Source organism: Oryctolagus cuniculus, chromosome 1 (assembly GCF_964237555.1).
Source record: "Oryctolagus cuniculus chromosome 1, mOryCun1.1, whole genome shotgun sequence".
In the NCBI taxonomy this organism is placed as follows: Eukaryota; Metazoa; Chordata; class Mammalia; order Lagomorpha; family Leporidae; genus Oryctolagus; species Oryctolagus cuniculus.
In genome coordinates, this window is record NC_091432.1 from 2711078 (window position 1) to 2738115 (window position 27038).

At 65.1% G+C, this 27038-nt stretch overlaps 1 protein-coding gene across 7 annotated transcripts in view; it reads right to left on the reverse strand.

Annotated features, from left to right (window-relative positions):
* Window positions 1–27038, reverse strand: part of SHANK2 (SH3 and multiple ankyrin repeat domains 2) — a 386561-nt gene that overhangs the window by 326467 nt on the left and 33056 nt on the right. For 6 of the 7 annotated variants that reach the window (XM_051839167.2, XM_051839166.2, XM_051839165.2 and 3 more), the window contains exons 2-6: window positions 22516–22735; window positions 12730–12933; window positions 9469–9537; window positions 8255–8363; window positions 471–622 (exon numbers count right to left, since the gene is read on the reverse strand). In XM_051839167.2, the coding sequence (XP_051695127.2) occupies window positions 471–622; window positions 8255–8363; window positions 9469–9537; window positions 12730–12933; window positions 22516–22722 (741 nt within the window). In that variant the 5' untranslated portion in view covers window positions 22723–22735. The remainder of the gene's footprint in view (window positions 1–470; window positions 623–8254; window positions 8364–9468; window positions 9538–12729; window positions 12934–22515; window positions 22736–27038) is intronic. The other variant, XM_051839168.2, reaches the window with a different exon arrangement.

Sequence of the window (27038 nt, forward strand, 5' to 3'; positions counted from 1 at the left end):
CCCGACAGCTTCTGCCAGGGCGAGGCGATCACGGGGGAAGCCTGGGGGCCGCTGTCCTGTGAGCTGGGGGAGGCACCCACACCCTGGGCCCCCGGGAACAGGCAGACCCTAGCTTTGGACTGGAAAGTGCCCAGCCCCAGAACAGCACAAGAAGCCCGGGCACACGGCCAGGCTCAGCTCCAGGACAGGCAGTGCCAAGGCCTCCTGGCCTGGGAAGCCCTCGGGAAGCAAACTCCATGCTCGTTACTGTACTCCCCCGGGTAACCCCACCCTGGGCCAGGTGCATCTGGTTCCCAGGAAGCCAGCATGGACGGTGCGGCTGGGACGTCTGAGACATGCAGGGAGACCCCGGCCGGGGGTGCAACCTGCGCTCCCAAGCCCCAGCAGGACCCCCCCCCAGTCCCCAGGGGAAGTGCGGGCAGGAGCAGACGGGGTGGGGCTGTCACCCACAAGGTGGCCCTGGGACTGACCTTCAGGGCCCCAGGGTTCCTGGCGCGGGCGGCTTTGTGTAGGGCGGTCATCCCATCCTTAGCGCGGAAGTCCAGGTGAGCCCCGCCGTTCCTGAGAGCTTTGATGGCCTCCGCGGGGTCGTCCAGCTGAGCAGCCAGGGTCAGCGGGGTCTCTGAGGGACACAAACAGACACTCGCTGGAGCCCACAGTCAGGGAAAGGCAGTGCGGCCCGCCCTCCCTCAGCCCCGCCCCAGCGCCTGGACTGGGCTCAAACGGACCCCGTCCACCGTACGGCTGCACAGGCTGCACACCCGGGGCCAGGCTGGCCTGGAGGACAAGGAGAATTTCTCCCCCTGTGTCCAGTACAGATGTCAGGAGGCCCCAGGCAGATCTGGGAACAGAAGACGCCCCCGTGCTATGACACAGCTGTGACCTTGCCGTGTTGTCTACGCATGGTCCCAGGCAGGGCTGGGGGAAGCAGCCGAGCGACACTGGCCCTGGTCACTGACCCTGTCCCCAGTCCTGCCCGCTGCGCACACTGAGTGGGTCCTACATGACACTGAAGAACCTCAAAGGCCGAGGCAGGACATAGGGCCCATCAGCCCTGGGTGGACGCCAGGGCTGGCCACGCACCCATTAACCTTTGTGAGGGTCCAGAAGCTGGTCTCTGGCCAGGACCCCCATGGCGGGGTCAACAGAGGCCCATGGGACCACCTCTGGCCAGGACCCTCCCCAGTGAGGTCAGCAGACCCTCATGGGACCACCTCTGGCTTGGACAGCAAATTTGCAAAGGGGGCACCCAAAAGGCCCCCTTGGGGCACTGAGGGAAGTCCCCTACGATGCTGGGCGGCCAGGCGGGGCCGTGGCTCCACGGCTGCCCTGCATGCAAAGGTCAGCGTAGCCCTCCTCTAACGAGCTTGAAGCCTCAGGATCTGGCGCCTCGACTCCGGGAAGACACCCCTCCGTGACTGCATGCCGACATTTCTTCAGTTTTAGAATGTACCGGAACCTCGCTGCATCTAACCTCTGGAATGAGCCCGTCTTCCACCCCCGGAACCACGGAGGGGAGAAGCCCACAGCGAAGGTTCCCACACTACCCTGCAGCCCAGAAACCGCCCAGCAGCCGCCCTTCTCCAGGCAACGGCTGGGGAGTGCTTGGAAAGCAATGACAGGCAGGGGTGAGAACCGGGGCCCTAGCACAGCGGGAGGGCGCCAGCCCCCACCTCCTGCACAGACGCCACTGTCGGGAGGGCAGGTGCCAGGGGCGGGGGGTGAGGGCTGAGGAAGCCGCTGTGGCCCGGGCACACAGCAGTGCCGCTGGCGGCTCCACGGGCAGCAACAGAGACGAGCGCGACGTGAGCGCCTCCCACGAGAAGCCCAAGCAGGGCTCGCAACGAAACTGCGTGCACTGGCCGTGGTGCGGAGCTCGCGGGGGCGGCGCCAACCTCAGGGACTGCGGAGAGGACCAGGGTGGGAGGGGCTCGCTCGGCTGACACACGCTAAATGGGGGTGGGGAGATGGACATCCCAGGCGAACCCCAAACAAGAGGCGCGAGTGAACCTGCCCCACCCCCACTGGCACAGTGGCTCCCTGCCCAAGAGCCCGGGACACAACGGGGGGCTGCGAAGGAACACCTGACACCCACAGCCCGTCACGGTGGCCTATGCCACGCTGACGGCACCACGCATCACGACGAGGACTCTTCACCACTGGGGTCCCCCTCCCAAAGCCCCACCCTGGTAATCACGACACAAACATCCACTACAGGGGCACCCAGTCACACAGCAATGCAAGCAGCTTGGGGCCAGCATGAAAACCAGCTCGGAGACGATGAGGCAAGAGGACACCCAGAGATTACTACACAGCGTTTGGCAGGGGCACCACTGGCAAGGCTGCCCGGAACACACACTGGAGACAGGACAATCCCTCCAACACACGGCGCTGGCATCTGGATGTAGACAGAGATACAGATCCGTCTACAAGAGGGAACCAGATCCCCACTCAGTGGTCCGTCCACTCGAGGTGGACCAGTGACCTCCACTTAAGACCTGAGACTCGCTGGCGCCGCGGCTCACTAGGCTATCCTCCGCCTTGCGGCGCCGGCACACCGGGTTCTAGTCCTGGTCGGGGCACCGGATTCTGTCCCGGTTGCCCCTCTTCCAGGCCAGCTCTCTGCTGAGGCCTGGGAGTGCAGTGGAGGATGGCCCAAGTGCTTGGGCCCTGCATCCCATGGGAGACCAGGAGAAGCACCTGGCTCCTGGCTTCAGATGAGCGCGGTGCGCCGGCCACAGCAGCCATTGGAGGGTGAACCAATGGCAAAGGAAGACCTTTCTCTCTGTCTCTCTCTCTCACTGTCCACTCTGCCTGTCAAAAAATAAAAATAAATAAATAAATAAAAAAGACCTGAGACTCGAGGTTTCTGGCAAAGAAAGCACAGGGGAAACACTCCAGGACGCTGCGTAGGGGGTGACTCTCGGACAAGACCCCCAAAGCACAGGCAACAACGAGCGAAGTAGACCAACTCAGACGCGTCTGCCCGGCACAGGACACAACAGATAGAAGACTCCTCCCCCACTCCGTGTGCGTCTCCCGGCCCAGCCCAGCCCCTGCGGGAGCGCCCACCCTCCTCTGCACACACGGCAGGGCGCACAGAAGCACAGACCCGGGCTAACTGGCTCCCGCACACCAGGGGGCTCCCTTCCTCAGGAACCGCGCCCGCCGAGCCAGAAGCCGACACCTTGGCGCTGGCCAAGGCACATGTACTCCGCACCTTGGAGCTGCCTGCGTTTGCAGCAGGAACCTGGGGCCTCGCACCTGCTCCCCCGAGGACCCTACGTCCCAAGTGCTGCTCTTCCCGGAAAATTCTGTACAGCGACTAAGTGAGACGGCCAGACACAGACCACCTGTCACAGCGTGCTCCGCGCTCGGTGTCCTGGGAACCTTCTAATTGGGCCGCATGGGAGCGGGAAGGGACGACGCGTGGGTGGGCACAGGCTCACCGAGCACAGGGGAGCAGCCACATCACTGACTGGCCGCGGCAGCTGTGTCGCTGCCCAGGGAATGGGCTTAGTGACGGCATCCTCGCCTGAGACACTGGGACACATCACAGCCACTCTGACGGAGGAGGGGTCTGGCTTCCACCCACAGCCTTGGTAACTGGGCCCGCCTGGGCTATGGGGAGTCGAGCTGTGCAGGGCGAGGGCCAGACTGAACGTGGCTCCCACTGTGGGTGCTGCTTCCCTCCTGGGGCTGGGCACGCCATCGTCTCGCCCCAGAGGGTCCACCCACAGCAGACGGTAGGGCTGAGACCCCAGCGGGAGAAGCCTTGCAGAATTTCTCCCCGACTTCCATCGCTTCCTACAACTCACACTTGGGACAGGGAGCACACAGCCGCCTGCAACAGCGCGCAGGTCGCTCCGCCGGGAGTTCACCAGCCCTGGCTTGTCAGTCACTCCCCGCAGACGCACTGCTCTCTGCGGCTGAGACGCGGGGCCGGCCCGAGGCTGGGGCGGGGGGAGGGGGCTCTCAGCTGGCTGTGCCCCCGGGAGTGACGGCATCTGGTCTTCAGCAAGATCTTGCTGTTAGACAGGCGGCCAGTGTGGAGCGGTGGAGACATGGACAGGGACAGCTACGGCTGCGGCGGTCCCTGGGGGGGCAGTGTCCAGACGCAGACAGAATGCCAGCAAGCTCTTCTGATCGCCGGGGGCTGCCCAGGGCTCTCGATGCGGCCCAACCCTGCACGGGCAGGACCTCCACTCCGAGGTGGAAGCTGACCAGGCACAGCAGCAGGTGGGGAGAGACCCAGGGAGGAAGGGCTGGGTCCCCCAGGCACGGACAGGCAGCCCTGGCTCTGTCTCCCCACTCGCCAGTGACTTGACGTTCGTCCTGGTTTGCCACGCCCCCGGGTCTCTGCAGGGTGACAGGACGTGGTCCTGCTCACAGCCAGGGCCTTCTTGGCAGCATCCTCACCCAGGGGGCGGGAGGCAGGGCTCCCGTGGCCTCCAGGCATGACAGCCCATCTCCCGGCGCCATCGCCCTGGGGGTCTAGGTTGACCTCTGACCTTCAGGGGCACACACATCTCAGACCACAGCAGCCAAGCAATCCCGGCTCCTGGAGCTCCGGCCTCCTCCGTGACAGTGGTGCCCGCAGGGGACCCACGTCTCGGCTGAGGACCCTGCGGCTGCTACAGCGCAGCGGCTGCCACCCAGACAGAGGCTGGTTCAGGGCCAAAAGGACACGAGGCTGAGCCACAGACCAGGGGCCGGGGTGGGGCTGATGCGCACATCACCGAGGGTAAGGGGTCGGCCTGTAAAGGCTGCACACCACGTGATTCCAACTCTAGAATGTGCTGGAAAAGTCGCAGCGACCAGCAGGGGCCGGGGGGGCAGAGATGAACTGGAGGGGCCAGCGGAACCACTCTGCAGGATGCTGGGAGGGCATCTGTCCCATGCCAAGGACGGACCGAGCGCAAACCCGGCCAGTCCAGTGCCGCAAACAGAGAACCAGCGCAGGGTGTGGGGAGGGGAGGTCACAGCGGGAGGGGGAGCCTCAGGGGGAGAGAGGCCACGGGAGAGGGAGGGGAGGCCACGGGGGGAGGGGAGGCCACGGGGGGGCCACAGTGGGAGACACTCCGTCCTTGCTCTTGAATTTTCTGTAAACCTAGAATTGTTCTAAAAGAGAATTTTCCCAGGAGAGAGAGAGAGAGAGAAAGAGAGAGAGGGAGGGAGGGAGGGAGGGAGGGAGGGAGGGAGGGAGGGAGGGGGAGAAGGCACAGGAGGAGGGCAGCAGGACAGCTCTGCTCCCCACAGAAATGTCCACACTGCAGCAAAGTCAATTTAGAAAAATCACCATTTGGCCCCCGCCCAGGGAGAACCAGTTCGATACTTGTTGCAACGGGAACTCTGGAAACAATGATCTCCGGGAAGACCCCAGCAGAGCAGAAACCTTCCCGCCTGATGCCGGATCCCGGGAGGGACCGGAGGCCAGGCCGCCTCCTGCTCGGGGACGCTCACGCTCCGCCCCGCCTCGGGCCCTGTGGTGCCTGCAGACAGCGGGATCCCTCTCGGAGAGAGCTTTGTCCCCGGCAGGCGGTGCTGGCTCCAGCCCACAGCCTGAGGCCCGCGTCCAGGGAACAGTCGGTCCCTGGAATGCGAGGGGCGGCTCCAGGGCCGTGGACACCAACGCCCCGGACGTCCGAGCCCCGCCTCTAACACGGCACGGCGCTTGCGCAATCGTCCCATTTGGCTCAAACGCCTCAGTGCCCTGGGGAACCCAGCACGGGCACTGCCGCAGGTTCACAGGAGAATGGAGTGGGAAGTGGGCGTGTGCTTAGGTGCCAAAAAAAATGCAGGGGTGCAAAATCATTTTATTTCACAGGTGGAAAATGCCCAGTGGGAAGAAATTTATGCTTGGATTTCCACCAAAATAGACGCCTTTGATTCTGCTGTGCCACAGACCGTGCCGGGCCTCGGACGACGCCGATGCTACGCTGACCGCTTTCCCGGTGTTTCCGGGGCGAATGATGACGGAAAGGCCAGGACACAAGCGGTGTCCGAGTTAAGACTGGGGGGGTCTGAGCTACACCGAGCACACGGAACCTACCGGAACAGGGACTGAGCATTCCGGGAAACACGGGAGCTTGCTGCCTTCCCCGCGGTCTGGGCACGAAGCCATCTCTGCTGTCCCCGGGCTCCTGCCTGCCTGCATCGCACTTGGGACGGTCGCCTTGAGGCGTCAACCTGAGTGCGTTCTTCGGAGAACACCTGGCATCGTGGGAAGCAGCGTGTGCGGAGGCGGGGTCCCCAGCGGGGTGAGCGTGCCCCAGCGTGGCGGTGGGGCCTGGCGAGGACGCACGCACAGGCAGGCAGCCTCCTGCTCCAGGCTTGGGCCTCACCACGGCCGGCTTCTGCCTTCCCGCCCTGAGCCACAGCCTCCCAGGCTGCACCTGCAGACGGGGTCCCAGGGTGAGGCCCCAGCAGCGCCCACTCCCCTCGTCCATCCTCCAGACGCCGCCTCTGGGCTCTCGCTCGGATGGCCGGCACCGCTGCACCGTAACCGCTCAGGACACAGTCACCACCCTGGCCGCTGACGTCAGCGCTGTGGCTTTGCAGGAGTGAGGCGCGGTGTGCTCTGCTCGCTGCCCTGAGTCGGCTCAGACCTGGGGACCCAGGCGGTGCCAACCCAGGTGAGGGCAGCTGCTGCGGGTCCCCCAGCTCCCTCCACTGCCGGTCCAGGTGGGGTCAGAGAGCTCGCCCCCTGCCAAAGCCCAGCTCCCACAGAATCTTCCGGAAAAGCCACAAAGAGGCCAGGACAGAGGCCTAAAGAGCAGTCAGGAGCTCCGGGAAAGAAAGCCAGGCCCGACGGAGGTGGTCCGTGAGCCGACCTGAAGGCTCACGGGCTCGGGGGGCCAGGGATCCATCGACCGTCGCAGCTCAGGCCGGATAAAGCCGCATCGCCCGGCACCGGGAGAAGGGCTCCTGTCCTCACAGAGCCACAGAGGAAGAACCACCCCCTCACAGGGGACAGGGGGAGGCTGCACCCGCCAGGCTGCTGTCCACCCTGCCCGGGGCTCACAGACCTGGCCTCCCCAGCTCAGCTCGCCTTCCCACACCAGGACAGAACCGGCTCAGGGTCACTTGGGCACAGAAGACCAGCCCCGCACTGCCCCTAAGACGCCTTGCAGGCCTGGGGGCTCCATTGCCCCGCCCACCACGTGCCCTCCCCTGCTCTGAGCTCTCACCCCTCCGCTCCCCCTCCACGCCTCCTTCTTTCCAGGCGTCCACACAGCACAGGAGTCTGGCTCGCTCCCATGGCGGTGGAGCCCCTGCCTTGCCCTGCTCTTGGGGCGCCCTCGTCCCTCGCCAGCGGGCGCACTCCATCTGTCCCCCGATGCCTGCATCCCCACCCCACCAAGCACGCACCCACGCAACTCAGGCGTCACCGCTGCCAGCAGCGGCCAAGCCATCCCCTGCTCCCCTGGGACTCATGGCTGACGTTGACCCGGAGTAGGGGGGGACACAGCCATGGACGGCGAGGCCAGTGGGGCCAGCACGCCAGGGCCCCGCCCAGCGTCAGGTGCCAGCAGTAAGCTGAGGAGGAAGCTCCGGCCTCAGTCAACAGACCCACAAGTCGCGAGCTTCGCGACCCAAGGCACCTGTGACAACTGGAAGTGGCCGCAGCACCTGATGGGGCGGTGCTGAGTCACCGCGAGGACACTCCAAGGGGCTCAGCGGCCCCCACAAGGCCCTAACCCAGCTGCCCCCTCGGCCGCCATCCCTGGGCACTTGGACAACATCAGGAGACCCCAGTTCTTAAAAGTGGCCCGCGGCTGCCATCGGATGAAGGCCGCAGGGGCTGCTCACCGCGACACGGCCCAGAGCGGCTCCCACGGCAGAGGACAGCCCTGAGCGGCCAGCACCAGCGCTGGGCTTGAGGGCTTAATTCCCAAGGGACGCCACGGGGCTCCTGGGCGTCCGGAGCTCGGCGCCCAGCATGGGGAGCGAGCAATCTGCAGCAGGTGCGCCTGCGCGCACAGACCCCGTCACCACTGGGGCGTCCCTGACAGCTCCTCCCTTGCTTCTCCGGCCGTGGCTCCCCTCCCGGAGCACCTGCTGCTGGGGGTTCCGTGGGGCGTGGGCAGCAGAACAGGCCCCACCCCTTCTGCTGGCTCAGGGTGGAGCAGGAGGGGAGCGTGGGCAGACGCCAAGTCAGGCCAAGCCGATGCCACGGCTGCAGCCTGGCCCGTGGGGCGCTTTCTCCAGCGCTGGGCGTGCGTGGTGAGGTCCCCGCCCACCAAGCCCCTACCTCCAGTGTCCAGGTCGTGGAAGTTGGGATCCAGGCCTCGGTCCAGCATCTTCACCATCTTCTCCACTGACCGATGCTGAATGTGATCCATGAATTTTTTCAGATTGGTCTAAAAACAGAAAATAAAACAAAGGTCGCGGCTGGGTAAAGACCAGCTCCTTGTCAAGGGGCTCCTGGGCCCCCAGGGGTGGGAACTCACCCTCGACTGCCAACTTGGGGGGGCTCCAGGCAGTGTCTTTCTGCGTCTGGGACCCCAGGGCCCAGCTCGGGGTCAGCTGGTGACCGCCGCCACCAGCCTCTCCCCACATACGTCCGGCCACCCCCAATGCAACGGCTCTCAGAGACAGCCCTGGGCGGCCTGGGGTCACAGCCCCCTGGTCACGTGACGATGCAGAGAGAAGACACCGCCCATGAACCAGACATGGAGTTCACCGGTGCCCAAGACGTCCTGGGCTCCAGAATGGTCTGTAAATCACCCATGAGGCTCGGCCACAGGACCCCGCGCAGTCAAGGCCCCAGGGCACAGGCCTGGGCTCCGGGAGCACTTTGCCTGTCCACAGCGTCCGGCAGCCACGCGGGGGCACGGGGCCCAGGAGTCAGAAATGGTGCACTCAGGGCAGCAGGCCAGGGCCATCCCGGCGGGGAGAGCGGCCCCGGTCCCCGGGGCTGGAGGTGAAGGGACCCGTTCACGCCCCATGAGGGCACCCCAGCCCGGCCGCGTCCCTGACTTCCTGCCCTGCCAGCAGAGGGCTCGGGGACTCGGCCGCGATCGCAGGGTCCCCTTTCCTCTCTCTGACAGGCGCAACACTTCCCTCCAGCCTCAGACGTGGCCCTGCCCCAACACTACCCGGAAACCCAGAGGAGGGCACGGGGCAGAACCCGCTCAGAGGAGCTCGGATCCGCAGGTGAGCAGGCGTCCAGGGCAGCCTTCCGATTACTGCAGGGAAGGCGGCCAGGCCACGCCCAGCACTCAAACCCCGCCCCCCTCAGAGCCCCTGCCTTCGCCCCTCCCTGGAGCTCCATTTGCCCCCCTCCCTGGGCCCCCAGGAGCCAACCCTGCTGCCTCTGAGTGGCAGAGGGGTCTGGCGGCAGCCTGCACCGCAGCACAGCCCACGCCTGCCTCACACCACGGCAGGTGCCCAGGGACGAGGACCCCACCCAGAGAACAGGAGCGCAGAGGACTCTGGGCTGGCGCTGGCCACGCCTCCTCGTACCTTGGAGTGGAGCTTGGCCAGCTGCTTCTCGTCCAGGCTGGACTTGTACACCCGCTTCTTGTAGCGAAACTGCGCAGAAACAGGGAAACACGTGAACGCTTGGCGTGGCCGCCCGGAGGGAAAGCCGGCCCCGCCCAGGCACCTCGCCGCCGCCGAGGACCCCGTAGCCGACACCTCCGGCCACCTAAACCACGGTAATGCACGCAGAGCCGCCTGTGCCAAGACTGCAGAAATCTGGTGCAAGGCCATGAAACAAAACAAACAAGAGCAGTACCAGGCGACGCAGAGCGAGGACCCCTGGGAGAGGCTGGCCCGACGGTCGCTCCCCGGGCTAACGGGACCTCCCGGACCCGGCCCAGACGAGGGAGTCTGCATCGAGGCCACTGCAGCCCGGCGGGCTCGCCCTCCAGCTCCACCCTCATCAAAGTGTGTGTCTGACGCCCGGGCCCGGCCCCGAGCACATGGGCAGCCGCTGCCCAGGGCTCCCGAGCAGACTGAAGCGGAGACCACGCGGGGAGGGCGAGCAGCGCAGGCCACCCAGGCGCCCGGCAGAGCACGGCTGGGAAGCCCCCTGCACCTTCCCCTCAGCACCCCCGCCCTCCCTGGCTGCGCCCAGGGCCGGGAGCACCCGGAGCTCGGTCATCCTGGAAAACGCGGGTGGACACACAGCTCCCACTGGCTGCACCTTAGGGCGGGACACTGTCTCCATCGCAGACTCCATTTCCTTCCCTGTCCCACGGGCAGAGTGACCCCCACCTCCCGGGCTGACGGCAAGCTGACCGAGACCATCTTCTGCCTCCCTCCCTCCCTCCCTCGAAACCCACACCATGGAATTCCCGCTCCAACTGAGCACGAGCAGAGCTGCCCAGGAAAGGCCCGGGGGCGGCTGGGGGCCAGGGGGCGGGGTCCGAGCAGACCCTGCAACTGGCTGTCTCATCCCAAGGATGGTTTCCAAGGCGACAATGCCAGCCCCGCCCACACACAGAATGGTGACACGACACATTCCTTCCACATAGACTGACACTTGTCTTTTGTTTCCTTGCAAAGATGAACCAGCTGTGAAAGCGGGAAGTCCCAGGAGGCTCAGGCGGCCTGGAGAAGGCACTGGTCTGAGTCGCACCTGCGAGCCGTGGGCCGGGACCCCCACCCCGCCGATGCTCAGCCCCCGCCCCAGGGGCACCACGTCCTGGGCGTCTCATGTTCTGGGCGTCCGCGGCGTCCCTCTACCCCCGTGTCCATCTGCAGAGACCTCGTAGAAGTAGTGACAGTGACGCGGGATGAAGGCGAAGATGGCCGTCCCGTGGCCACACACGAAAAGCCCACGGGAAGCCCACGGAGACACAGGGCACGGGGCGAGGGCTGCTGACATGGTTCGTGGGAGGGACACGCTTCAGAGCCACTCAGCGACATGAGGACGGGGGCTCAGAAGCGGACACGGCGCTGAGCAGCCGGCCACACCCACTGAAGAAATGCAGGACGGAGCCCCGATGGCCGCCTGCCCCTGCCCTCTCCACCCAGGGACGTCCCAGGCAGGACGGTCGCCGGGGAGAAGCATGACATCGGGGTCATCAGCGACATCGTGGCACGGTGACCCACGGTTGTGTGGGACCTGCTGGCGGCCGGGCATACGCCGAGCCTCACGGGCGCCCCGAGAGGTCACCACCAATGCACCCAACTTCAGAGTCGCAAGGCTGCAGCTCATGGCTGACCAGCTGTGAGTGCCGGGTGCCCAGAGCCCCTGGTCTTCTTGCAAGGTTGCCACAGCACAGACCACCCTCTGCTCTAGCTGTCACCCCCCACAACCTTGGCTCTCTGTGCGCGCTGTCTGTGCCTCGGAAGCACCTGGCACATCGTGGGCCCTCGATGGCGGACGTTTCCTTTCCAAGAGGATACCCATTTCACAGATCAGCAAACTGAGGCCAGAAGCGATTTCCAGAACCTCACAACCTCCAGCAGCGTCTGTCTCTTCCTCCGCTGAAGCCCCCCCAGCAGCCCAACGCCTGTCCCACAGCAGCGGGCAACGGGCTCCAGCGACAGCCGCACTCCACACCACAGCCTCTCCTGGCTGGTGGCGGCCCACACAGACACCGTCCCCGGCAGCAGTGGCTGGCTCATGGCACCGGACGATGACATCTCTGGCCACGTGGGGAACTGCCCACACAGGGGCGCAGGGCCCCCAGCCTCTGATCGGCCACGTTGTGAGGGAGACACGTCCGCCACCATGTTGTCTGAGGGCAGGGGTGCTGATTCAGGGGCGGTGACATCACAGAGGCCACTGGTTGTCACCCAGGAGTCCCGGCGCGAGCTCCCAAAGCCCCGGCTGTCTCTCCTGCGAGAGCAAGGCTTCCCGCATGCTAACGAGACGGCTTGGGCTTCTCGGCTTCAGGACCCCAGCGGAGCCCAGCTTCTGGCCACAGGTGGAATCCAGCGGTCAGGGCAGGGCGAGGACCTCGCCTGTCCTGCGGTGACAGGCAGAGTCCAGAGAGCCTCCGTGCTGGCAGAGGCAGCCCGTGGCGGGGCGTTCACCCCAACTCCTCGGGGATGTTCCTTGGGTCCCCGCCCTGTGCCCCTCTGCACTCGGCCACCCATCCGTCCCCTGCCAGACCCCAGACGACCCCCCCCAAGCCGCAACAGCAGGCGAGGACCCTGCTGACTCCCGTGAGCCACTCACGCAATCAGCGACCCTAGGAGGGGCCCGTGGGAGCTCCGGGTTTACAGCTAAGGCCGACCAGGGACCCGACCCCGCGCCTGGCAGGTGGCACGAGGCCACGGTCTGGAGAGGCAGGAGAAGGCTGGCGTGCACGCCACACCCTCGGCGTCGGGAGGGAGACGCCAACCCCGGGCGCACGTGCAGGATGCACAGGCCCGGCTGGCGTGAGCTGGAATCCGATGTGAGGTCTGTTCACACCACGGCCCCCAACACACACACACGGGGCTGCTTCAGACAGCCCACGAGCCACGGACCAGATCCCTTTATTTGGGTGCAAAAGTGTCTGAAAACCACACACGTTTTTCACGCTAGGCGTTTTCCATAAACGCTGTTTAAGGACTTCCGTGTGCGTGATTCCGCGTGACCTCTCCCGCCCACGTCCCACCAGCTTCCCGAACGGCTCTCCCCCTGCGGGGTCTGCAGAAACAAAGCAGACGCATAAGCTGCACGTGCAGGGCAAAATCGAGGCCCCAGGCCGGTTTGTTAGCTGGGGGGTCACGGCCAACCCGAGTCGCGCGGGGATCGCGGCCGCGTTCGGGGGCTCGCGGTACCTCCAGGGACGGCACGCCCGCGCCCACGGGCTGCGGGTACTCCCGCAGCAGCCGCTCCTCGTCCAGGAACTTGCCGTGGCGCCCGTTGCTGGCCGGCTGGAAGAGCCCGTAGTTGAGGACGTCCTTCAGGCTCTGCGTCAAGGTGCACAGGATCCGCTGCTTGGCGGTCCACACCGTGGCGTCCGGGTTGAAGCGGATGCACTTCTGCGAGGAGGCACACGGACAGCCGGTCAGGGACGCGGGGGCCGGGGGGTCGCGGCCGCTGCCCCTCCCTCCTGAGCCTCGGGCCCGCGGCCTTTGGGGCTACTGCCTCTCGGGGCGCGGAGACGCCAGGCAGATATGAGAGTGGACACCGACGGGACGCCTGGGTCTCTCCCGCAGGCTCAGCTCTCGGGGGCCCACCAGGTGTTTTAGGGCACCACAGACCCCCCAGCGCCTCCCCACCACCACCCAACAGAGCAGATGCAGCGGGTGTGGGTGGCCTGAGAACCTGCATTCTCAGGTACCTCTGGGTGAGGCCCTTGCTGCCGGTCCCGGGAGCACGGATGGCCCTGGGAGGCACAGGGTCTCGGTTGCCGGCCCCTGTGGACGACAGAATCGGCGGCCTCCAAGTCCCTCACTCAAGAGGGCACGCACCCCCACCCCGTGGCCGACTGCTCACAAACACTGCAGCTGTGGCTTAGGAAAGGAAAACAGGCAACGCCACACGTGCCCAGCGTGGACATGCAGACGGCTGCACCCGACACAGAACAGCGGCTCCACGTGTCCACACGGCCGCCCCGGGCTCATCCAACACAGGGTGCCCTTCCACGATGACATCGCTGACGGCCACCCGCGGGTCCTTGTCCCACCTGGGTCACTCCACAAAGCTTTCAACACGACGCCACCCCCGGCCCAGAATCCAGGGCAGCGACAGGAATCCCGGCCTCCACCCAACCCCACCAAAGAAATGACGCCGCGAACACCCCTTCCCCTGTGGGTCTGCCTTCCAGGGGTGGCGAGCTCTGCCCGCACGGGGACAGACGTGGCTGAGGGGACCTCAGGGAGTTCTGCATCCAGAGAGGAGGAGGAGGGTGGTGGTGACGATGGGACCAGGGGACACTAAGACCACGGTGGTGATGGCAGGGAGACGTGAGCATGTGGACGAGGACGGTGGCGGTGGGCACGAGGACGGTGGCGGTGGGCACGAGGACGGTAACAAAAATGATGGCGATGAGGATCACGGTGGAGACGGTGATGGTGATGGTGATGGTGCCGGCGGAAATGGAGGTGATGACAATGGGGTCATGGGGACGACGGGAAGGAAGGGCCTGGCCGTGGTCGGCCTCCGTGGGGGTCAGGGAGGGGCCTGGCTGTGGACAGCCTCCATGGGGGTCGGGGAGGCGCCTGGCCATGGTCGGCCTCTGTGGGGGTCGGGGAGGTGCCTGGCCGTGGTCAGCCTCCGTGGGGGTCGGGGAGGCGCCTGGCTGTGGTTGGCCTCCGTGGGGATCAGGGGCAGCGCCTGGCCGTGGTCGGCCTCCGTGGGGGTCGGGGGAGGGGCCTGGCCATGGTCAGCCTCCGTGGGGGTCGGGGGAGGGGCCTGGCCATGGTCAGCCTCCGTGGAGTCGGGGAGGGGACTGGCCGTGGTCAGCCTCCGTGGGGGTCGGGGAGGCGCCTGGCTGTGGTTGGCCTCCGTGGGGATCAGGGGCAGCGCCTGGCCGTGGTCGGCCTCCGTGGGGGTCGGGGGAGGGGCCTGGCCATGGTCAGCCTCCATGGGGTCGGGGAGGGGACTGGCCGTGGTTGGCCTCGGCCTCTGCCGGCTTCACGGGACACATCCTGCACGGCGATGCCCTTCCCTGCCCTCACTGTACCCTGTGTACACACACAACACACAAACATGAACACACATGTATAAAAACACACAAACATGCACACACATGTATAAACACACATCCATACAACACACACGACACACACATGTACACAAGTGCACGTACACAGACAACATGCATGTGTACAGACACACACACAAGCATGCACTCAGCACCACACACACGATGCAAAATGAACGTATACAAGAGTAGCAGTCCTTCGTCTCAATTAACCTTGTCCCGCTGGCTCCCGAAGCCGTGGTCGGGAGAAGGCGGCGGCCGTCTGTCCCGAGTGACGGGCGGGTGTGCTCTGCTGGCCTGCGACTGCTCCACTGCCGGCCCCGTGTGCTTGGATGCAGCCACCTCGGGCTCTGCTTGCCAGACAGTGGGCGGCTCGGGATGTAACAAAGCCTCCAGTAACTGTGTTCCCATGTGCAGTGAACCCCGCGGCCGCCAGGTAACAGGACACCGGACACCCCACGTGTGCAGTAACCAGGGAGGCTGAGAGCAGATGCCCCGGCCTTGTGCGGCCTAATTCACGCTGACCTCCTGGTAAGAGGCCTCGGCGTCGACTCGCACACGCATCCCGCCAGCACCGGACTCGGACATCTGTGCGGGTTTCCTAACAGCCGTTCGCGTGAGCTCTTCGGATTTCAAATTTTTTGCACCCAAAAATTATGTTTTCATTCTCCGTGAACTTTTTGAGGCGCCCTTTTACACACACACACACACACACACACACACACACATTAGCAAATACACGAGCCTAACGGTGCTCGGGAAAGTCCACGGGAATAGAACTGTAGGTTCACGGGGCGGGGGGGGGGGATCGAGACGCCTACGGCAAAGAGACCAGGCAGGGCCTCCGAGTGCCCCAGCGTAACCGTCCTCTTTTCTGTTTTTCTACACATACATACACACAAATTACACAACACGTGTGCACACACACGCGTGCTGGCTAGGCGGTGACAACCTCACCACCACCACGCCCAGACCCCCTGGGCTACACCACGCCAGGTGATGTGGGGAGAGGCAGGAGTGGGCTCACAGCAGCACAGCCGGTTTGTGGCCGACGCCAGCTGGGATTTGGGGACACGCACAGCAGCCAAGCGAGGACCTGCAGGGCGGCTCCTACTGGAGGGACCCTGGCGAGAGTCAGCCACTCCCCTCCCTGCTGGCTCGGGACCTCCCACCTGACGAGGGCCCCTCCCTCTCCCCCACCCACCCTCCCTCCCTCCGTCTCTCTCTCCCTCTCCCCCTCTCCCTCCCTCCCTCCCTCTCTCCCTCTCCCTCTCTCTCTGGAGACCCAGCACACTGGTGCCCGCACGGCCAATGCCCAAACGCGGCCACGGACACAGGAAGTTTATAAAAACAGGGCTCTAGAAGGCACAGGGAGGCGCTGGGTGCCCTTGGCCCGCGAGGACGGCCTGGCCCGAGGGGGCCGGAGCCTCTGCCTGTTCCGGCTACAGTGGGAGACACCCAGGCTGCGGATTCAGCTTCCATCAGGAAGAACGTTTTCAAACGGGAAAAGCTTAACAGCAGCCGCCCGAGGCCACGGTGAAGCAGCAGGCGGCCGGCGGCCCCTGGGGACTTGAAAGGGGCTTCGTACCATCTCCGCTGCCCCCTGGGCGACACTGAGCAGAGGGACTGTGGGTGGCTTCTGTCGGGGACTCACGGACTCCTTATGATGGATGCACTGTGGTGCCTCTCCTAACGGCCACGGCACGTGGCAGGGCCACCGCCAGCCCAGAAGCGACCCAGTGACATCAAGTGGCAGACACCAGGCTCCTCCTGCGAGCCAGAGGCCCACTAAGCAAGGGCGCCACGCGCATCAGCTTCCGCCCAGGTGCACAGGAAAGGGGGTGGAGCCCCAGGAAACCCCCAAACACAGGGCGTGTCTGCAGCCCAGAGGCTTCTCTAGCAGAAAACCAAGCACCAAGCACTTCCCCAGAAAACCAAGCACCAAGCACTTCCCCGACGTAAGAATGGAGGCCCCGCCTCTGGGAGTCGGTCCAGAGGTGTCTAAAGGCGTCCTCTGTGAGAGGTGACAAACACAGCAGGCGGCCTCGGCTGTCCCCCAGGCGACCTGCAGGGCAGGCAGAGGGTGCGGCAGCATCTGCAGGGACAGGGAGCTGGGCGGAGACCCCACGATGCCACTGAGACGGCACCCACCGCCCAGGGGAAGGGCCGGCCACGGGGTCCTGGGTCCGCGCCCTGGGGATGTCCCTTCCCGCTGAACTGACTCAAGTCAACACGACTTGGCTCTCGTGTTCACACACACAGGATGCAACGCAGCCGTGGTTCTCAGCGGCCCGAGGGTGCCCGTGACCTCCTCACGGGGACGGGTGCCACGCTGCAGGCTCCCCAGGGCCGCGGCACCCACCCGGCTCATGCTCTCCGCCAGCGCGGAGGGGAAGAGCCGTCTGTGTCCCCAGGCACGCACGGGAGGCAGCCGGGAACCTCGCAGAGCAAGCACGCGCCACAGGGCTTGGGCGTCAGCACTCCTGACTCCGGGTTCAGGGTCAGCGGGTCGATGTCCTACAGAGACAACACACAAGACAAGGCTGGGTACTAAGAAGACCGGGGACTGATCTGTGACCAAAACACAACCGGAGGGGCCGGCGCTGTGGCGTAGTGGGTAAAGCTGCCGCCTGCAGTGCCGGCAGCCCATATGGGTGCCAGTTTGAGTCCCAGCTGCTCCACTTCCGATACAGCTCTCTGCTATGGCCTGGGAAAGCAGTAGAAGATGGCCCAAGTCCTTGGGCCCCTGCACCCACGTGGGAGACCTAGAAGAAGCTCCTGGCTCCTGGCTTCGGATCGGCGCAGCTCCAGCCGTTGTGGCCACTTGGGGAGTGAACCAGCGGATGGAAGTCCTCTCTGTCTGTCTGTCTGTCTCTCTCTCTCTCTCTCTCTCTCTCTCCTGCCTCTCTGTAACTCTGCCTTTCAATTAAATAAATCTTAAAACAAAAACAAAAACATACACAACCAGAGGCCCACAGGAACCTCCCCGTGTTCACTGCCCGAAGGAGTCACAGCTCCCTGTTCGTGGGTTCAGGGTCTTCTGCTCGCACGAGAGGTACCAAGAGCCCACTGCGCCGGCTGGGAGGGAGGCGTCCTGAAAACCGCCCAGCAGAGAACTCCGTCCCACTCGGGTGCCAAACAGATCAGGGAGAGGCCTCTGGGACGTCTGGCGACGGGCGTCCACTCTGGAAGAGATGGGACGATGCCAGCTCTCCAGGCAGGAGGGACACGAAAAGCGTCAGGGACGTGAGGGCGTGCAAACAGCTGAGCACACGAGCCGCAGGAGGCGGGCGGTGCCCCCAGGGAGTCTGTCCTGGCTCAGAGCTAAACTGCACCTGCAGGCTCCTGAGTCAGGTGCAGCCCCTGGGCATGCTGGGAAGGTGGGGTGGAGTCTCACGCTCCCCAAGATCTCGCTCCCCTCCCCCACCTTCCAGACAGACACTGAGGACTCTGGGAAGGAGCCTGGGGCCCTGAATGCCTGCATGGATCCAACTGCCCGCCTCTCCCTCCTCCTGCCACCCAGCGGACAGAAAATTCAGACGGCAGCCCGGAGCTCAAGGCTTTTTTTTTTTTTTTAAGATTTATTTTTATTTATTTGAAAGGTAGAGTTACGGGAGGGGGGCGGACTTCCATCTGCTGGTTCACTCCCTAGATGGCCACAATGGCCGGACCTGGACCAATCTGAAGCCAGGAGCTTCTTCTGGGTCTCCCACGTGGGTACAGGGGCCCAAGCACGCGGGCCGTCCTCCACTGCTTTCCCGGGTACATTAGCAGGGAGCTGGATCAGAAGTGGAGCAGCCGGGACTCCAACCGGTGCTCACATGGGGCCACTTTACCGGCTGTGCCACAGCTCCGCCCTCAGGGTGTTATGACGGCAATTATTAGCTGAATTCAGCTCAAATGATGCAGGAAGGGAGTGCAGCAAGTAACGCAGGAGGAAACTGATTAAAATCGAAAGCAGGTTCCCGCTGCAACACCACGTGCCCGGGTTTCGCCACCGCTTCTCTGACTTCACAGATCACTTAGCAACAGAGCCTCTGGCAGGAGTTCCAGCACCTGCTGCCGTCTCCTCCTTTTATATGCAAATAAAATACCGCTAATGCTGTCCGTGCCCTCCCAGCTTAGCAACACGCATCCCCCGTGCACACCCACCTGCCACCTGCCACCCTCAGGGAGGCGACAGCTGACGACGACCCCACTTCCGAGACCCCCACTCACATGTGCTTGTGTTGCTTTAGTTCATAAAACAGAGCCCCCTGTATCCACAGTCTCTGTCACCCACGGTCAACATTAATGTGTCTGGACTCTCAACCAAGAGTGACAGAGGGGCAGAGGGCTCCCATCAGAGCTCCGGTTCCAGTCCCGGCTGCCCCACTCCGATCCTGCTCCCTGCTAACGCGCCTGGGAAAGCCCACGGCGGGAGGCCCGGATGGAGCTCCCGGCTCCTGGCTTGAGCCTGGCCCAGCCCTGGCTGTTGTGGCCACTTGGGGAGTGCACCAGCAGATGGGAGAACTGTGTCGCTTTGCCTTTCAAATAAACAAATAAATCTAATGAGAGAGAGAGAGAGAGACAGAGAGAGAGAGGGACAGAGAGAGACAGAGAAACAGAGACAGAGAGAGAGAGGGACAGAGAGAGAGACAGAGAGAGAGAGGGACAGAGAGAGACAGAGACAGAGAGAGGGACAGAGAGAGACAGAGAGATTGTTCACCCAGCTTCAACTACGACACATTGTTACAACTACTCCACCTTACCCCTTGTTTATGAATTCAAGGTTCAGGGGCCGCACACGGGCCCCCCACAGGTAAGGGCTGGGCCACAGCCCCACACGCGCCCCCCACAGGTAAGGGCTGGGCCACAGCCGCACACGTGCCCCTCACAGGTAACAGCTGGGCCACAGCTTAGATCCGAGGCGTCAGGTAACACAGGAGGACAACACCCAGTGGCCACGCCTTCCCGCCTGAAAAGCCACCTCGTGCTGGCTTTCGTCCTGGGTCACAGGTCACCCTGCGCTTGCAGGAGGAGAAGCCACCTGGCTTCCACATCCCAGCACCCCACCCGAGAGGGCAGGGACCGGCTGGGCTGTGAGCTACACGCACCATGGGAGGGCAAGTGCTAGCGGCCAGCCCTCACCCAGGTCCCAGCCCCTGGAGGTGCTGGACCAGGGAGACCGCTGGGTGGATGCCAGCATCCCAGAGCCAGCAGGTGGCACAGCCAATGGCCCCGTCCCTGGCTGTGGGCCCTGCCAGCGCTGACCACTAGCTTGTCCAGGACTCACGCTGAGGCTGGGCCTCGGGGGTGGGCACAGCTCTTCCGTGGGAGGGGACGGCCACACGGCCAGCCTGGACCTCCCCTGCTCTCCTGCACGAGCCCGCTTCCCCTCACCACACTTTCCCACCGCGAGCTGAACCACCCACCACGGGGCCCTGGCGGGGGCGGAGCCAGTGCCAGTGTGCCATGGACTTGAACTTCCCAGGCCCAGAACCTCTGCCCTGTGTGGAGTCCCCACCTTGAGTTTTTGTTTCAGCAACAAAAAACTAACAGGCCCTTCCCCGCCAGCGCCTGGGCCGGGTCAAAGGGCCGGACCCACAGCACTGGGCACACACCACCCGGCTCTCTTCCCCGCCTTCAACCCAGATCTAAGACAAGAGGGGTCCTCCTAGCACCCAAGACCCCGCAAACAACCAAGTACAAGACACAGACGCAGACGGGATCCTCCCGGGGCGCCCAGCGGGGTCCTAACACTCGGACAGCCACACCGTCATCCACAGGAAGTGGACATCGTGGCCACTACCACCCCAGCCGGCACTCCAGCGGGCCAGCCAGGCCCACAGAGCTCGGCACCTCCAGCTCCAGCACACCCACAAATTGAGGCGGCTGCAGAGAAGGCCTTGCGGGAGCACGGTGGGGTGGGGGTGGGGTGGGAGGGACAGAGTGAAGGCCACTCCTCCCTCCCACACAAGGACGCCTGTCTGTGAAGAGCCCCAGAGGGAGGGGTGTCCACCCCTCAAACCCCAGGCAGAGACACGGGGCCACCTAGGGTCACCTACAGCCCTGGGAGACACAGGGCCACTGCTGGTCACCCACAGCCCCGGGCAGAGACCCAGGGCCACTGCTGGTCACCCACAGCCCTGGGAGAGACCCAAGGCCACTGCTGGTCACCCACAGCCCTGGGAGAGACCCAAGGCCACTGCTGGTCACTTGCAGCCCCGGGCAGAGACCCAGGGCCACTGCTGGTCACACATGAGAACTCCCACTGCAGAGAGGCTCACCTTGGGGTCACCAGCTGGGCTGTGCACCCCACTCCGCAGCAGCAGGGCAGTGAGGCGCTCGATCCAGACGCACCCCGATGGGCACCGCACAGCTCCCCACCCTTGGTGTGTGCCCCGCGGCCACTTTCCAGTCCTGAAGGGCACAGCTCCACAGAACCACTGCACAGGGACTCCCCGGCCCCTGCCTGCCACCTCAGGCCTCACCTCCCCCCTCTGCCCTCACCTCTGACCTCCGACCTCACATCCCCCTTCCCGCCTCACCCCCCCACCTCCAACCTCACTCTGACTTCCCCATCCCAGCTAAGCCAGCCCCATTCGCCAGGCTCCAGGTCCCACTGGGGGCCTTTTGGTGGTCCCTGCCTTCAGGGCTGGGGGGACCCCTCCTGCAGCACCTCAGGACGCTCCCAGTCTCGCCAGCTGCCCCTCCCTAGGCACAGAGCACCCGGGCCCCTCAGAGGCGACAGTGGCCAGGCGCCAAGTGTCGGACAGCACAGCATGCAGCCCTGTGTCCACACCTTGCGAAACCCGGACCAGCAGGCCACGCCCATGGGCAGTCAGGGGCTGTGTCAGCACAGGAGGTGTCTGTCCCTCGTCCATAGCCGTCACCCAGAGCCACCGCCACGGGGCCACCCCCCACACTGTCCCAGCCCCACCATCCACCATCCAGGGGAGATCAACAGGCCAAGCAGGGCCAAGCAGCAGCCCGGGGCCAGGGCAGCCCAGGAAATGCCACAGGCCCAGAGCGCGAGGGACAGCTAGGGCCGGGCAGCAAAGGCACAACTCGCAGACAGAGCCCGCGGCCCTGGGGCCCACACAGAGCACAGACCTCAGGCTCCAGCCCACTGACGGGGAGCAGCGGGTGTGGCCGGGGCAGGCAGGGCTGCCCTGGGGCTTCCCACGAGGGAGCTGGAGACCCAGCCCTGCAGCGCCCCCTACTGCTCAGGCTTCCTCAGCAGGACGGGCAGCGACTGGCTCCGCAGAGTTGTGGACGGCAGGGGCGGGCCGCGAGGGTGGACGGCACGGGGCGGGCGGATAGGGTAGACGGCAGGGGACGGGCCACGAGGGTGGATGGCAGGGGGCGGGCCACGAGGGTGGACATCACGGGGCGGGCCGAGAGGGTGGACGGCAGGGGGCGGGCCGCGAGGGTGGACAGCACAGGGGCGGGTTGCGAGGGTGGACGGCAGGGGGCGGGCCGAGAGGGTGGACGGCAGGGGACGGGCCGAGAGGGTGGATGGCAGGGGGCGGGCCGCAAGGGTGGACGGCAGGGGGCGGGCCGAGAGGGTGGACAGCACGGGGGAGGGCCGAGAGGGTGGACGGCAGGGGGAGGGCCGAGAGGGTGGACGGCAGGGGGCGGGCCGAGAGGGTGGATGGCAGGGGGCGGGCTGCGAGGGTGGACAGTAGGGGGTGGGCCGATAGGGTGGACGGCAGGGGACGGGCCACGAGGGTGGATGGCAGGGGGCGGGCCACGAGGGTGGACAGCACGGGGCGGGCCGAGAGGGTGGACGGCAGGGGGCGGGCCGCGAGGGTGGACGGGGCAACCGGGACAGCACTGGGGAGGGGGGTGCGTCAGGCCCGCGGCCACTCGGTGGCGCTCACTCCTCGAAGTGGACCAAGGATGCGGGCCGCGGGGCAGGGAGTGCGCTCACCGTCTGCTGCAGGTCCGGGATGACCACGCGGATGACCAGTGTGTTGCCCTGGTTCTCCTCCGTGTGCGCCCCGCCCAGCTTTTGTGCGGTGGCCCGGATGGTGTCGTAGATGGTCTCCTCTCTGGAGCTGTCCGACTCGGAGCCCTCGGAGTCGTCCGAGACGCTCGGGGCCATCTCGTCCTCGCTGGACGTCGGGCTGCGCGGCATGGCTTCCCTGGCTCTGCGTGCCAGGGGAGGGGGAGGGGAGAGACGAGGGAGAAACGTGAAAATCACCGGAGGCCGGGGCGCGGCGGGCGCGGGCGTGGGAAGGGGTGTGAGCTCTCCTTCACAGGCACGCGACTGTGGGTGTGTCCGCCGGCCACGGGCCACCTGGGTGTCACACACACAGATCCCAAGAGGCAGTAAGAACCCAGCGCCACCCGGCTCCTGCAGAGGCAGCCCAAGGCCGCAAACCCCGGGCTGCGGCACTGCCCAGAGCTCGCAAGCCTTCAGCAAAAGGCCGCTGGAGTATTCCCAAGGGGGGAGGACAGGGCTGCTTTCTTGTTCTTTCTGCGGACAAAGACGCGGGGGGGGCGTCAGGGTGGGAGGGGAGGGGAGCGGAGGGGAGGGAAGCGAACAGGGCCGTGGGTCAGCACGCAGCGAGCTCCGGCTGAAATAACCCCCCTCTGCTTCAAACACGGAGCAAAGACAGCACCGTGCAGAAGTAGCACAAAGACGGGGCCAGCCGGGGACCACCTCCAGGAGCAAAGTCAAGAGCAGCCTGCAGCCTGAGGGTCGGAGCGCGGGGAGGGGTCCCAGACGAGCCCCAGGCCGGGCGCTTCCACGGAGCGATCCGGCCGCAGGGCTGCCTGGCGCTCAGGAGTCACCCGCCCGGCGGCGCCGCCCCATGGACACAGATGCTGGGGCAGCGCCGAGAACCCGAGGTGTGTTCCACGCTGCCACCTCCAGAGTAGACACGGCTTAGCCTGGAGCGTCCCCCACAACCACGGCGCAGCGCCAGGAGCCCTGGCCCAGGCTGTGCCTTTCCCGCCCACTGCAGAACTCAGCGCAGGACGCCTGCCTTCCACCTGCAGGGCTGCATGGGGAGTGGGGTGTGGACACGCACGTGCCCGGCCACACCTGCGGCGGCTCGCCTGCGCGCCACCTGTCCTCGGAGGAGACAGAAAGGCAAAGCACTGGCATTTAAGGGGCACAGACCAGTCCCCAGGGGCTCTCACATCGCTTCCTCCCCGGGGCCCGGAGTAGCCGGTGGCTACAGCAGGCACTCACCGGGCACCAGAGCTGGGCAGGTGGGGGAGCAGGGGAGGCACCCAGGGAAGGCGCAGGCCAACAGCAAGCCTGCAGAGAAGACCAGCACGCAGAGTTGGCGTCCCCGGAACGCCGAGGCCTGGCTGCTCCCTGCGCCGCCCAGGCCGCTGTTCTAGAAGCGCCCGGCACTCACAGCAGCGGCCTCTGGGGACCGTCCGAGAGTATCCAGGCTGCTCAACATCCCCATAAACCCATCGGGACTCAAAAACATCACAAGCTGGGGACGCACGGCACACTCGCGCAAACCCGTGGTCCAGTCAGGAAACCATCGGTACCGGCCGCTCGCTGAGCCATCGTGGGCGGGGACGGCGCCTCCACTGCTCTCAGGTAAACTGAGGCACGCGCAGGTTTTTTTTTTTTTTTTTTTTTGAGTGAATTTGAACCCAAAGTGGATTCGGACTCCAGCAAGGGACACAGGGAGGCCGTGGGAGCAGCAGATGGCCACGGCTGTGCCACCACCCGCGCGGCCTCCCCTTGGGAGCCCTTGGACGCCCAGCGCTGAGCGGGTCAGCAGCTTCTGGCTGGCTGGCTTCAGGTTCTTTGCTTTGATGTAGGTTTTTAATTTTTTTTCTTTTGAGAAATGGCCCACGGCCAGCTTCCCTTCACATCCGCAGAGCAAGCAAGGCTGGGACCACTCACGGGCCCAGCTGGCTTTGTCCACTCAGGACCCCTCAGCCCCGGCCCCTCTGACCCGATTCCCACGTCACAAACGACGCAGGGACTCCAGGTGCCTGACCACCCGTCCACAGAACACAGGGGCGACGCCAGATTGTGATATTCTAAAATATTCCATTCATTTATGAGAGGCAGACGGAGCCAGACTCACAGGTCCACCACCCAGACGCCCGCAACAGCAGGGCCAGGCCAAAGCCAGGAGCCGGGAAGCCCACCTAGGTCTCCCACGGTGGGTGACGGGACTCAGTGCCTGAGCCGCCACGGCTGCCACACAGGGCCTGAGCCAGCAGGAAGCTGGGCCTGGGAGCTGGGCTGGGACTGGAAGCCAGGCCCTCCGGCAGGGATGTGGCCGTGCCAACCACAGCTCAGCGGCTGCACCGAACGCTCCCCACGGCACATGCTACTTCGATCCGTATCCGGGAGGAAGAACCGTGACTCAGCAGTTTAGACAGCTAACTTGAACACTTCCGCTTTGAATCACCCTGACCTCGATGACGAAGTTCACTCATTCTGACTCGTGTTTCGCCTGCTCCCGTGGGAGAACGCGGGCTCCTCCAGCAGACGTCATTGTCGTCAGGAAGTCGGTCGATGTTAGATTTATTTTCATTTACACTTTCAGGAAAATATATCCAAACAACACTTTGTATCTACTGAAGATCTGACCCTTTAAATCATGACTTTTTTAAACATTTACTTTTATTTATTTGAATGGCAGAGTTACAGAGAGAGAGGTCTTCCATCCCCTGGTTCACTCCCCGAATGGCTGCAATGGCCAGAGCTGGGCCAGGCTGAAGCCAGGAGCCAGGAGCTTCATCTGGGTCTCCCACGCGGGTCCAAGGGTCTCAAGGACTCGGGCCATCCTCCACTGCTTTCCCAGGCCACAGCAGGGAGCTGGATCGGAAGTAGAGCAGCGGGACTCAAACTGGCGCCCATGTGGGAACCTGGCGCTGTAGGCGGAGGCCCCGCCCACTGCACCACGGCGCCAGCTCCTTGCTGACCTCTTTAAAGACCCTATGTCCAAATGCGGCTGCCGCATACCCGGGCCTTAGACCAGAAATCCACGGGGCCCTGGGCTGGAATGGCTGGGTCGGGGGCGGGGTCGTCCCTGCTACACAGGAAAACCAAGGTGCAGAGAGAACCCCAAAGCCTTATGACGACAGACACGTCGCCCTAGGGCGGGCTGAGCAGGCAGCACCCAGGATTCCAGTGTGCCTGTGAGATCACGCTTGTGCCCAGGGCCATTCTCCAGAGCTCGGGAGACCCGCGGGACGTCTAATGGAACGGCAGACGTCGAGCCGAACCTCCGAGCTCCAAGGAGACTGTGAACCCTCGGCTGTGACAGGCCACCAGGCTCCCAGGACACTGTCTCCTGGAGGGACCAGGAGCTGGCGGCAAGCTCAGTGCTCCGGACAGCGCCAGCCACCTCCTCCTGCTGGCCACCAGGCTGCCTGGGAGCTGTGCTCACTCGGACAGCGCCAGCCACCTCCTCCTGCTGGCCGCCGGGCTGCCGGGAGCTGTGCTCGCTCTAATGCCCGGCATGCCAAGGAGGACAGCACGGCACCAGCCCGGGCAGGAATCCAAACCCCACACCAGAAGCACAGATTCACACATCACAGGTGAAAAACCCCAGGCCAGGCCTCCCACGCCAGGGTCGGGCTGTGTCTTCGGAACGCCTGGTACGTGCCGGCCTCTCTCCTAGTGGTTTGGGTCCTGGCGTGGGCCGGAAGCAGCGGGGCTCAGCCCCCAGGAGTGGTTCTCTGCCTCCTGGGAATTCCATCAGTGCTGGGCAGGGGAGGGCGCGGGGTCCCCCACGCAAGCGGCCTGAGCAGAGCCCCAGAGCTGCCTCCCCTCCGCCCCCTCCCCGCCCCGGAGACTCACCTGCACCGGGGGGCAGCGGGCAGCGGGCAGTTGATGACCTGGAGGTGGTCTCCAGCTGCCGGCCCACCCACACGCAGCCCTTAAAGCCACGGAGACTTAATCAGCAGCCCAGGCAGGGAGGAACCTGAGGCCAGAGATGGCTGAGGCTAATCGCTCACCGCGGCTGGCAGGGCCCCGCCCACTCCCACGCCGCGCAGCCCCCGCCAAGTCTCGACAACGGAGACTGCAGGTGGCATGGCCTTCGCATCCATGGACTCCCAGGATGACCCCAGGGAGTGGCCCTGGTGCTGCCTGCCTGATCAGCTCTGACGGCCAGGGCACGGAGCTGGGTGGGTGGGGTCTAGGGCATTCGCCATCTTCTAAGGGGCTCCCAAGAGAGGCCTCTGCCCGCACCTCACGCAGGACTCACGAGGTCGGTATAGCAGATGCCAGCCAGGGTCTGCAGTGTCCGGCCACCAGGCAGGAGGCAGCCGTATCCACGTGACCCTCCCAGTTGTCAGCAGCAGGCGCTCAGGGACGGAGGGCAGCCAAGGTGGAGGGGAAAGGGGCGGAGCTGGCCACCGTCCTGAGGACCGGCCCCTGCCAAGGCCACTGAACCAAGACGGGTCCCTGGGGACCGTGCAGGGAGGGCCAACCCCGCGGGCAGCGAGCAGACCCCGCAC